This window comes from Hyposmocoma kahamanoa, unplaced genomic scaffold, assembly GCF_003589595.1.
Source record: "Hyposmocoma kahamanoa isolate Upper Pololo Valley unplaced genomic scaffold, ASM358959v1 182, whole genome shotgun sequence".
NCBI lineage: Eukaryota > Metazoa > Arthropoda > Insecta > Lepidoptera > Cosmopterigidae > Hyposmocoma > Hyposmocoma kahamanoa.
In genome coordinates, this window is record NW_020653713.1 from 152,688 (window position 1) to 164,899 (window position 12,212).

The 12,212-nt window shown below is 38.5% G+C and overlaps 1 protein-coding gene and 1 long non-coding RNA gene across 3 annotated transcripts; both read right to left on the reverse strand.

Annotated features, from left to right (window-relative positions):
* Window positions 1-862: 862 nt before the first annotated feature.
* LOC113226212 lies at window positions 863-1,098 on the reverse strand. Its single transcript, XR_003310078.1, has 2 exons — window positions 986-1,098; window positions 863-906 (listed from the first exon to the last, which is right to left on the reverse strand). It is a non-coding gene; the product is annotated as an uncharacterized LOC113226212 (long non-coding RNA).
* A 7,454-nt stretch (window positions 1,099-8,552) lies between these two features.
* LOC113226186 lies at window positions 8,553-10,860 on the reverse strand. Of its 2 annotated transcripts, none has more exons than XM_026458723.1 (2): window positions 10,218-10,860; window positions 8,553-8,959 (listed from the first exon to the last, which is right to left on the reverse strand). In XM_026458723.1, exons 1-2 carry the CDS (start codon window positions 10,761-10,763, stop codon window positions 8,708-8,710), a joined length of 798 nt encoding a protein of 265 aa, XP_026314508.1. In that variant the 5' UTR covers window positions 10,764-10,860; the 3' UTR covers window positions 8,553-8,707. The 2 variants fall into 2 exon arrangements, with proteins under 2 accessions (XP_026314508.1, XP_026314507.1); XM_026458722.1 differs by having other exon boundaries at window positions 8,558-8,959; window positions 10,083-10,860.
* Window positions 10,861-12,212: the final 1,352 nt, after the last annotated feature.

Here is a 12,212-nt window from a genome sequence, read left to right on the forward strand (position 1 = left end):
TGTAGTTAAACTTCGCATAATTTTAGTAACTGGACGAGCCCAAGTCGGCAAGCAGTAATGTGGTGAAGTTTTTGTTTCTTGAAAACTCTGAATTTAACATGTAAATTCTAAATAAATAAAGCGTATATTATAACAAATATAACAGTTCGGTCTCTAAACACGTGAACTCCGTCACCGCGTCACGGCCGCGCGGCGGCGACATATTCGCGTCAAATAAACGCGCCCTTAGAGTTAATTTTCAATTACCATCAGACTCGATCCACCCACAGTAACAACATAATATAATATAGCAACATAATACGATCACTCACAGAATTATTTGTTTTTATAATTTAAATGACCTTTTTCCTTCTTACTAAGGGACATTCGAGCAGGTTTAATAATTATAATAAAATAAATAGGATAGAAGAGAAAATGAACCATTTATTGTTTGTACAATTTATTCGAATAAAACAAAATAACAATTTAAAATTTTTTAATATATTTAATTTTCGGATAATATCGCGGGTTTTTAGATTCATTTTACTCCCGACGTTTCGAAGACTGATTCCTTCATGGTCACGGGGCGGAATGAGCTGTTGGTCGTCTTCGATGTCTAACATTCGCGTAAAGTTATAAAATTTTAAATCAATCAGATTCCGAAACACTTTCATCGAGATATTCCACCCTAGAAAACTCTATTGTATCTTGGCTAGACGTTCCGGCAACAACAAACTCATCTGAATCACAAGAATCTGAAGTGGTCTCGCTACTGCTCTCATCTCTGACGTTAATAACCAATTTTTCAATGTCGTCATACATAGTCATACCCCTCTCATAATACTCTTTTTCAATTTTAATAACATGTTGGCATGAATTTTTCCAATCTTCGGCAGTAATCGCTTGGAATGCTTGTTCAGCTGCCATCTGTCGGAATAAAAATATTATTGATTATGAGTTCAACTTAATAACATTAAGAAAAACGAATTATGAACTAGATCCCTACCTTTATGTCAATGGACCCTACATTGACAGAGGCAATTTTATGTTTTGCAATTCCCCATATCAATTCAATAGGATTGAGGTCACAATGATATGGAGGCAGCCGTACTACAGTGTGACCATGATCCCTAAATATTTGGTCAATTTCATAAAGGGCCTCTGGTTTGTGGCGTTTTACAAGCATTAACAATTCAGGTTTACGCATCATTTCATCAAATTGTATATTGTTTTGTAGCAACCACAGCTTTACATCAGCAACTTTTGTTGCACTGGTTGGGGCCTTATTGATGACTGTTGTCCATAACAATAATGGAAGGCTCTGTCAAATTGGGAATTAATTTCTCGGTAACCCACTTAGTGAAATTTGCTCTATTCATTTCAGAGAGAATCTTCATTATTGTTTGTGCCACTAAAAATTAATAGTGCATTTAAATATATTGTGTCGCACTCCACTAACTTCAATTGATTGCCAACATTTTTTAAGCTTGTAAGATGAGTGTACGTAGCTTTCATCCAAAAAAATAATATGTTTTTGGAGTTCTTGAGGCAAATTTCTATTATGCATTATAATTTTTAAATATTGTTCCCTCTTTGCTGCTATATTAGGCTTCTCCATTAGTGCCTATCTGTCTGTTTTACATTTTTTGTAAGAGAAACCCAGAGAATGTAATATCTTTCTTAGATGTTCACGGCTTCCATTAAATCCCAAATCTTCTTTAACTACAGGTAATAAATTTCGTAGTGTAGTACCTGAGAAAAAAAATAAAAAGTTTTTATTTATTACATAATACTGTTTTTTTATTGAAGAAAGTGGCATTAATATAAAATATAATACATGCCTGTTTTTTTACCGTGTAGAAGAAATGAACCTTTTGTCTAATTGCGCAAAGGTCAAAATCATCGAGATCTTTCTTTGGTCGAACTTTCCTATGTTTACCAGGTGTAGAAAACACGCCATTATTTTTTTCACCTTCTTCAACAATTTTTCTTATGGTATTGACAGATTTACCTAAAATAAATACCAAACTTACACAAATATACAAAAACACCAATTTATTTGAATTTTAAGTCTTGAAAGAATCAAAAATATTAATTCAACTTATAAATGATACGTAAACATAACCTTAGTTACTATTTTGTCAACTAAACACAAAAACTCGTTAATTGTATATTATAAGTAGTGCAAAGTGCATAATTCGACATGTAGAACGTAATAATAATTGAATAATTTGCATAAATACCTGTCATATCGGCTGTTCTCTGATAAACATTGTTAATTTCAGACAAAATTTGTCCCGCTTGAGATTCAGCCAAACATCGTAAAAAAACTTGGTATATCACTGTTCTACCACTACTACGAATCGTTTTGTTCATTTTAAATAACAAAACAAGCAACAACCGCACGAGAATTTACAGAGCTTCGTATAAAATTACTCAGCGCATACAGCAATAACACAAAAGCTACTGGTTATTTGACACCACTGACATTTTTAATAGTGTTGCCACAAATATCTTTTTTTAGTTCCAGTTTTCACCGCGTCATACTCTTTTTTGCCAAGCTGTATAATGTGCCACTACTACGCGTGACTTACTTATAAGAAGAAAAAACGAAGATATACTATAGATGTACTATGAAGACATGTACTATAAATTTATTATTATTATGTTATATTCCGTCCACAATCCGCGTACAGATCGGTAACACGATCGACTGTACGTTTGCAAGGTCGGTCGACCACCGTTGAGGGACATAAACGAGAATTATGGCTTCTAAGGCTCAACTCACACTGGCGCAGAGTCGAATCGTCGCGTCGCCGTCGAGTCCTGTTTTTCAACTACAACGTCTGGCGACAGACGTCGACGAGCGACAACAGTGCACCCGGATCACAGTGTGGTCAGCGTCTGACGCCTCACTGCGCCCAAGTAACGCTCGGCGACGCGCGTCGACACGCGAAGCCGCTCTATTACAACCAAGCGTCGACGTGCGTCGACGCGCGACTCCATATTTGCATAACACAAATTGGTACCTTAGTAATGGGAAAATAGAGATAAATATGCTATAGGTGAAAAACATAACGCGTCGCGACGCTTCGACTCTGCGCCAGTTTAAGTTGAGTTTAATAGTTCGAATATTGTGAAGTGTAATTTGTGTAATATAGTAATAAATGAAGTGCTTGCGTTTGTGCAAAATAAAATTCCACATACGGACGATGACACTTTATCCAGATTATTTGAGTACGTTTCCGGAAGAGGAAATCTTTACCGCCAAAAAACCATAGATTTAGTATTAATGTACAGGTACCCAAAGATTGGCATATGCAAGTGAAAGAGCGTTAGTATACGCGTATGTTAGAGCGAGACGGGTAGACGAAACCATTTCATTACGTGCTATGAGCCTGTATGAACCTAGTGTCAGTTGAGAACGAAACAAATTTCATTTATTTTTGAAAAATATTGGGTTTCAAAGTGTGAAATAGTGTTAATTTTACATTAATTAGTCATGATGAGGCGCGCAGTGCCCGGATGTAACACATCTAAAAACGAAAACTCACAGAATGGTACATTTCACATGTAAGTACTATTTCAATTTTTAGCTGTCGAAAAGCACTACCACAGAAGTTGTGTACCTGAATATGTCAGGTCCTATAAACCACCCGGATTTAACGTGCTCACTACGGGGATTCCAAACAAAGTCAAAACTCCATTATAATTTGGTTGTCACATTTTTATTGTTCACTGCCAAATAGTATACGGTACAAAATACTTAGAAGATTTACACAGATTTACGCAGAACTACTTATGGCGAGGAATATCGCTGGAATCGTTCGGATCGGGCGCGCGACAGATGATGACTGACCGAGCACACGCGGAGGGCTGAAAACGTAACGTCAGCACATGTGTCCCTACAATATTCCTCCTCATAGGTACACTTATACACTTAACAAAACTTACATTTACTTAAAATACACTTATTAGTAAATACCATGAAACACTTTTACACTTCACTACCTACTAATAGTGCACTTGAGTTGGGGGACTGTTTGGGCCGCGATCGTTTGTCGGGCCTGTCCTGCTGCTGTCCTGATAGATGCTACTAAATGTTTAATTAACTTTTTCTTAGCTTTTCTTCCACAACGTTTAAATATGGTAAGTACACAACCCAATAGAATCAAAGTAATGATAACTATTGTGATTACTGAGAAAATCTCTAATTTTTTTTTGGTATTAGATATGAGCAGTAGCTCATTTGCTCCATTTTGAGCAATAATGACATGTTCGGTTTTGCTCTTTTGTTTTACCCATTGTAAAAATATATACGAGATAACTGTATGTACTCGATGAATAGAAGATTAATAATGATCTTTCGTATTCAGTAAGATTTGCTACAAGATTCTGCTTACGATGTTAAAACCTAGATACATGAGAAATTTCACAACTTCATGTGCAACATTGCGCTTTTGCTACATTTTACTCTACTGATCTAATTATTATCCTAAATTGCATGCTAGAAGAATTAAGTACAGTTGGTAACAAATTGGTACAGAATTTTTGTTCAGAATACGTGTCGTAGTACCTAACTTATTGTCTACTGTTACCTATTGTCTAATTTAATCCTATCTATATAGATTTTTAGACTTTCGTGGTTATTCACTAAATGATTATCACTAATATCAGGTTTCTTACCACGGTTTCGGAACGGTTGCACGCTCCATGGTCACGGGTTGACTGGACAGCGGCAGATGACAGCTTTAAGAGCAGACATATCTGAATACCCTCTTGCGCTGTCGACGACTACCTTCATCGCGATTTGTTGTGGTGTTACCATTGTCACTCACTTTTTTCACACAAACCACACTCACTGTATCCACACGCGAAACTGAACTCCAGGTGTTTTTGTTTTTATTACTGCACGCACTAAGGACCGGATTCCATGCACTGGACAGTTTAAAACCATCATCACGGTTAAATGTTTTGTACTTCGTGATCTCGATGGCTTCTCGTACCAACCGTGGTATGTAGTGACGTTCTGGTGTAATATTGTGCTGTTCATTTTCTAATAACACGTAGGTGGGATTAAATCTGTTTATCGAAACTTGAGCCTGCCTATAGGGCAATCGCATTAGATAAACTTTTGTACCTCTTTCAAATACACGATATGGACCATTGTATGGTAGTTTTAAGGGTTTACGAACTGTGTCTACTCTTACAAAAACAAAATCGCAGTCTTTTGTTGTAAAAATGTTGTATTACTGTTATGCGACTTGTTGACTGTATAAGATTTTGTAACGCTTTACGAATTTTCTCGACAGCACTAAAGGGGTCGATGGGAGTGAACCATGCACTTTTAGATGGTCTATAAATTCCTAGTTCCTGCATTGTACGAAATTCCTCTTTCTCTTTTTTTGTACCTGTCAGGTGGTAAAGGTCGGGCACGTGCATCTACCGGTGCTCCTGACGTTTCGATGTAATGCTTAACATTGCGCGTAGGTGATTCCTTGAATGACATCGGTTTAGTGATGTCCAAAAACTTAGATAAGTCGTGAAACGGATGATCATCATTAATCGACTTTACAGAAGGTTTGCTATATTTTACTACAAAAGCGGATGCATTTAATTCAGTTACCTGGTCTACCAGTCGACGTCTGCTCAGGTCTACTAACAATTTGTAGTACGCTAGGAAGTCTGCACCCAAAATTGGTTGTGTTACATCGGCTACGATAAAGTTCCAACGAAATTGTCTACGTAAATTTTCGTTTTGTTTGCGCAAATAGTTTATATAGTCTGATTCGCAATTCACTTTCCACTTTTTAACTACCGGCAGCACTGATACGTTGGCACCCGTATCTATTAAAAAACGAAGTCCACTGGTACGATCTGTGATGCAAAGACGGTGATTAGATAACACGGAACCGGCTGCCGCCACAACTCGGTCCGTGCGACCTAGTTTTCCGCCTTGTCTTTCCAGGCGCAGGGCTGCTCGCACTTCTGTGCTCTATTACGGAATTTGTAATGATAATAGCATAACCAATCTGGAGAGGCTGCAGCAACCTCGTACGGCGTAGTACGGCGTCGTCGTTGCGTCGACGGGGTACGATATCTTCTTCGAGACGTTGAACGGTTTCGCCTACCGAAATTACGGTTTCTGGATCTGCTACGTTTGAGGTGTTGCACTTCCGCTGACAACTTTGCTATTTCGGCAACCATATAAGCTACGTCGCTGGTTGTAGCACTTGTACTCGGTTGGGTTGGTGCACTTCTGCAACCTGATTTAAACGCATTGCTTCTCCTACTTTATCTGCTACTTGTTCTAGCTGGTCTAAATTTTTTGTGCCTGCACAGCAAGTACGACTCGGAAGGTCGTTGGCAGGTGGCTTTGCCATAGAACACTCAAGGTATCTCATGTAAATTTGTTTCGTGACAGGTCCTTCATGCGGTAAAGTAGCTGTGAGGGTTTTTGGTCACCTAATTCCATCTCGTTCAATAGTTTTTCGATTTGTCGCGTGTTGCTATCTTGGTACTTTGCTAATAATTTGTCTTTTAATGCTGTAAATTTGTGTCTAGCAGGTGGTGATTCTAGAATTTCTGAGAGCTCGTCGATTGCGTGTTTATTTAATTTTGAATCAACTAGATCGAATTTTGCGTCGTCGCTCAACTTTTGCGGTGTTAAAACTGCTTCCGTTGTAATGAAACACAGTCGAGGTTGATTTGTCCAAAAACTTTTTGTACTCCTCTGAAATGTTTCTAAGCTGTACGTTGCAGCCGTGCAACATAAAGGAGTCTTCTCTCCGTCACGTGCGCGATTTCTTTTTAAACGTTCGGGGTCACCACTTTAGGAACTGTTCTGGGTGGTCCTATTAACCACCCGAATTTGTGCTCACAACGGGAATTCCAAACAAAGTCAAAACTCCATTATAATTTACTTGTCACACTTTTATTGTTCACTGCCAAATAGAATACGGTACAAAATACTTAGAAGATTTACACAGATATACGCAGAACTACTTATGGCGAGGAATATGGACTCGTTCGGACCGGGCGCGCGACCGATGATGACTGACTGAGGGTTGAAAACGTAACGTGCTGACGTTACGTTTATTACGATGTGTCCCTACAAATATTTCATTTTTATTGCATAAACCTGTACAAAACACAACTTTTGCAGCAAAAATGTAACTTCAAGTAACTAAACGTAATTTCAATTCAGGGGCCCTGGCAAACACTGTCGGGGATACACGCGCCATTCGCAGCTAACGGATGTACAGTAGGCCCAAACTGATAATTCGTGGACATAGTAGGAATAACTTGTACAGACCTGATTTTTTTAATACGATAAATGTAAAGGACATCCCTGACAACTTTTATTCTTGTATGATTTCTTTAAAAAATTGATTGTATCCAGAGAAAACAAAAATATTTCCTTTTTTTATATGGATAATATTTGTCCATATAAAAAAAATATTTTATTTTTTGTCTCATGATATACAAAAATGTTATGTGTACTTTGGGGTGACACGACGGATATAGCTAGATTGCGGCGTTCGTCAGGGAGGGCTAACTTCTCCGGGCCTCTTCAGCCTTTACGTCAACGGGTTGATCGAGGAGCTGAGGGGTGCCAATGTCACATGTCGTGTGGGTGAGGTGTGTGTAAACACCTTCAGCTACGCTGACGACATGATACTTCCCAGTCCTTCGTTTGGATGCCTGAGACAGCTGGTTTAAATCTGTGAGCGCTACTCTAGGGCTCATAGGTTGAATACAATGCCACAAAGACCGAAATGATGGTCTTCAGAGCCGGGAGATCCGGAGAAGGTTCCGGATCTTTTCCTGAACGGATCACTGGTAAGGAGATTGCAACAGTTTAAATACTTAGGCCATGTTCGACGATGACCTTCGTGATGATTTAGATATTGAACGAGAGCGGCGTGCCTTCTATGTAAGAATAAGCAAGAATGCGTGCAGGCTTGCGAAATGTAGTAACCAGTTTGCCTAGGACATTTTACTTTACTATCAGGATTCAATACAACGACGCGTTCCGAATCCCAGTGAAACTGCCTAGATTTAGCAGTGCGTCGAGCATATTTTGCTTAGTCTCGCATTCCGGACTTTTTCGCCATGTTACGAGCAAGTGTGGCCTCTTTTTGGAAAAGACTGCTTGCATCTGACAATGCAATCCTGAGAGCAGTATGTGACGCTTATTTTGACAGCTCCAGTTTTAAATACTGGCTGCCTGTCCACTGGGGTGCGAATCGTAAATGATAATTACCCATTTATGGTATTGCTTAGTTTAGGTCATTCATTTCAGTTCATTTCTTTTGTATCATGTAATTTATTCTAAATAGGTAAGCATGTCTAAAGTTTATTAGTATGTGTGCTAATGGGTACTCAAAATGTACTATTTTTGTAATACCTGAACAAATAATTTATTATTGTTACTACATTTACTGTTATATATTATTTGCGCTTAAATCTGAACACAGATAAATATCGAAGATGTCGACGACGAGCCATTGTACATTAGAGAACACGGTTTTTAGGAAAGGCGGTCTCGGACGCGGCACAGATTGTGTTCATTAACGTAGCATTGCTGATCGGGAGAAGGCGACATCTCGTTTACACTGGATTCCCTGGCCGTAGGCAGGGCCATCTCACACATAATTGTCCACCACTGCGCCATCGTATGCGTTTACAAAGATATGGGGTATTATATTTGAAACACAAAGTGTTGTCAAGACGAGGCCGATATTTCCATTATATACATATTTAACAGCCGAACTTCATGAATGCGGAGAAGGGATTTGATTAGCTTATGGCATAAGTTTGATTCACCTCTAGGCAAGCTGAAATCTTGTGGCATTGCGCGCGTGCGTGCGCAACGACATGGCGTGTCGGGGCACGCGCAGAGGCGAGGTCGCGGCGCATGGCCCCAAAACACCGAGAACGGCGGCCCCGTGCCTTGCCCCACTGTCGCTGTCATGTCCTGCGAACGCCATGGCAAGGGCCATAAAAAAATCGAAGCGCCTCTCCCGGCTATTTTTTATAGCCATTTTTATGTATTTTTTTGTCTAAACATGGAAATCTAAATCAAATCAAACTTCTGATTGTCTTCTGAAGTAGATGTGGAAGCTGTCCGCGTCTGCGTCTGCGTCTTTTACGCAACTTTAGCGAGTACTAAGTATTGTACTGTACTGTAATGAGGCTCGAAATATGACGACGGATTTTATAAATGAAACTTTGGGGTCTCCGCTTAATATATGAATGGTTTTCAGTTTAATCAAACTTTCTGAAATTGACTGAATTTAATAAACAGTGTAAACACACTTTCATACACAGTTTAAAGTGACAAAAACTCCTACAGCTGTATGTATATTAATTATGTCAAGCATTGACTTACAATTATATGGACGTCGGGTCCGCGCTAAAAAGTATCCGAACTTATAGGGCGTTAAAATCGTATACAGAGCGTCATTCACGCTTTAGTCTTCGTTTGTTCGACTGACAGCGAAGTAAGCAAAATTAGATAGTACTGCGATGACATTACAATTTAAATTCAACGTTTTAGCTTTTTCATATTCCTTTACAAGTCACTACGCTTAAATAGATTGATTTGGGACATTTTTTTCGTGGTTTTTATATTAGACCCGTCGTCCATTTATTTGTAAGTCAATGATGTCAAGTCCAAAATAGATCTTTGGTGCGTTTACATATGATTTGTATACTCGTATCTACAAGTACGTACTTACCACGGTGTAACTTCTTTTTATTTTCCCGATATTTCGGAACGGTTCCGTGGTAAGAAACATGATATTAGTGACAATCATTTAGTGAATAACCACGAAAGTCTTCAAATCTATATAAGTACGTACTTGATGAACTCGAGCGACTATGGGCTTAATAAACGAGCCTTTGTCAGTAACTATCGTTCGACTTACACTGCTAGCAATCCCGACTGTTACACAATATTTTGATTAAATTTACAGTATTATTCTGCCTGCAATTCAGAACGAATGATGTAAATGATAAAATGAAAAAATGCTTGCGAAAGTACGTGGACTACGTGGTACGCAATCGAATGCAATATGGGAGGCGAGGAATTGCCCTACCTGTTTCCATATACTTCTTTCTTTGGTGGCCGAGTAATCTCTTATATTTTCAAACGTTTGGAGGACTTCGATAAAGGTGCTTTTGGTTATGACGGGTGTCGGTAGAAATAATTTGCATTGTAGTTCGAACCAGACCTGCTGAGCTAGGAGCCGCGCGCGCAGATTTTGCTGCAATGGCCCGGGAGTCCTGTAGAACACTTCGTTGAGCTTGGACCTAATCGACCGGCAGTACCCTTTCATGTCCTTGACGTCCAGGTTATCATCATCAATGTTAAATTCTGAGCGTCTCCTATTATTTACACCTTCTTTCCGGTTCATTTTCACATAGGCCGTCATATCGTCAGGGCAGGGGCAAGGTGGAATAGGTCTTTTCTTAAACTTGATACTCTTGTTCGAGTCAGCTGCGCATTCCTCGCTGTTAATGACGGTGTAGTTGTTGGTGGGCAATACGCTTGGACTGGCGCCAACCACTACGGTGGTCGGTATTGGCCTCTGATGTGCATCGTCCTTAGGATTTTGCCAATATAGCGGTGCCGACACTTGCCGTGTCTCATCCCTAAGCAAAGCAGCCGCAGCCATGGCTTTATTGTCATCGTGCCTAAGTGGCGACGTGACCTCGCCGCAGGGTTGGTGGTGCAGGGATAGTTGCTGACGCTGCGACTGTAGGCTGTTCGGTGCCATGGGCAGCTTCGGCTATTTGCGTCTTAGCTCATCGCTCACCCCGTCGTTGTCATTCCTATAACACTGCATTGAAAATACGTAGCTCAATTAAACATCGTTAATGCTGCTTCAAGTTTAATTCTAGTTTCGTTACAATGAGTTTATCTATTTCTTATTATTTTTTATTTCAATTTTATTGTAGATTTTTTCTTAGACGTTCTAACCAAAGCAATTTTCATGTACTGTTTTGATTATTGTACGAGAAGGATTTTAATTACTATATGGCACGTCATAATTTCTTTTACAGCGGCCAGCAGGCTTATGCCAGTGTCAGTTTTACTTAAAGGATGGAAAAAAAAATAAAAGAATAGTTTCCATAGTCTAAGCAGTTTTATCATGAATACTCATAAACTATACAAATTACTCTCAACTCTTACACTATGGATTCCATCATCTAAGCCTCAACTTTGTCAGGGCCCGTACCACGAACTTTACTAAAACGAATCAATAATGAAGCAGCATCGAAGCAGTTAAATTTAGGATCCTAAACTGAATCGTTAAAATTGATTCGCTTTCGAAGCGCTAATCCGCGAATGCATGAGCGATGTTTGTCTCTGGTCCGCTACCATTTTGTCTTAAACTATGGAAACTTTAGAGGATGGAAAAAATAAAAGAAAGGAGCTGCCCTAACTACGGAATGAACGTGCATACTTTAACAAAAATTGAACGAATAAATGGCGGATTTCTTTAGTGTCGTACCATAATCTATCGAAAAGTCATTATCGACATACAAACATTTTATTAAAGTAGATCAATATTCCATTTGGGAATATTTTAGGTTATATGGGAATATCCGGGAATGTCACATGAAATTATGAATTTATTGTTTTGCGTTTACAAATACTCAAATATTACGAAAAGTGAATTTGCACAGAAAAAATGTAATTTGAGAGTAGATAAAAAAGAGAAAACTTTGAAATATAAATCCTATATTTCCAATCTCAAGATTCATATTTTCATAGAGAAATTTTTAAACAGATTCCAAATAGTGTAAGCTTTTTTGTATTTATGCATTGGTATAGAATTAATACCAGTGACTGATTGAAGTGAATCTTTAATACTTCCATTTAATTTTGGAAATAAATGAAAATAGTAATATTATCAATAATAATATTATTATCATACGTTTATTTGCTTAAAACATGGTATAACAGGAGATGTAACAAGGGACAGTGTTAGTATAAACATGTTTCACATATATTAAATAGCATGCAATTGTCTGATTACACAATGTCAATCGACTACTATTGGCCGAGCACCTTTTGTAACACATTTTTTTTGGTAGATCTCCTGAATGCCAGAACAAAAACAAAATTTATCTTCTCTCCTTGGTATTTTTCCCATACAGATTGTTACAGTACATTGAAATAAATGACGAAACATCTAACGAAGGAAAGAATCCAGAGGTCA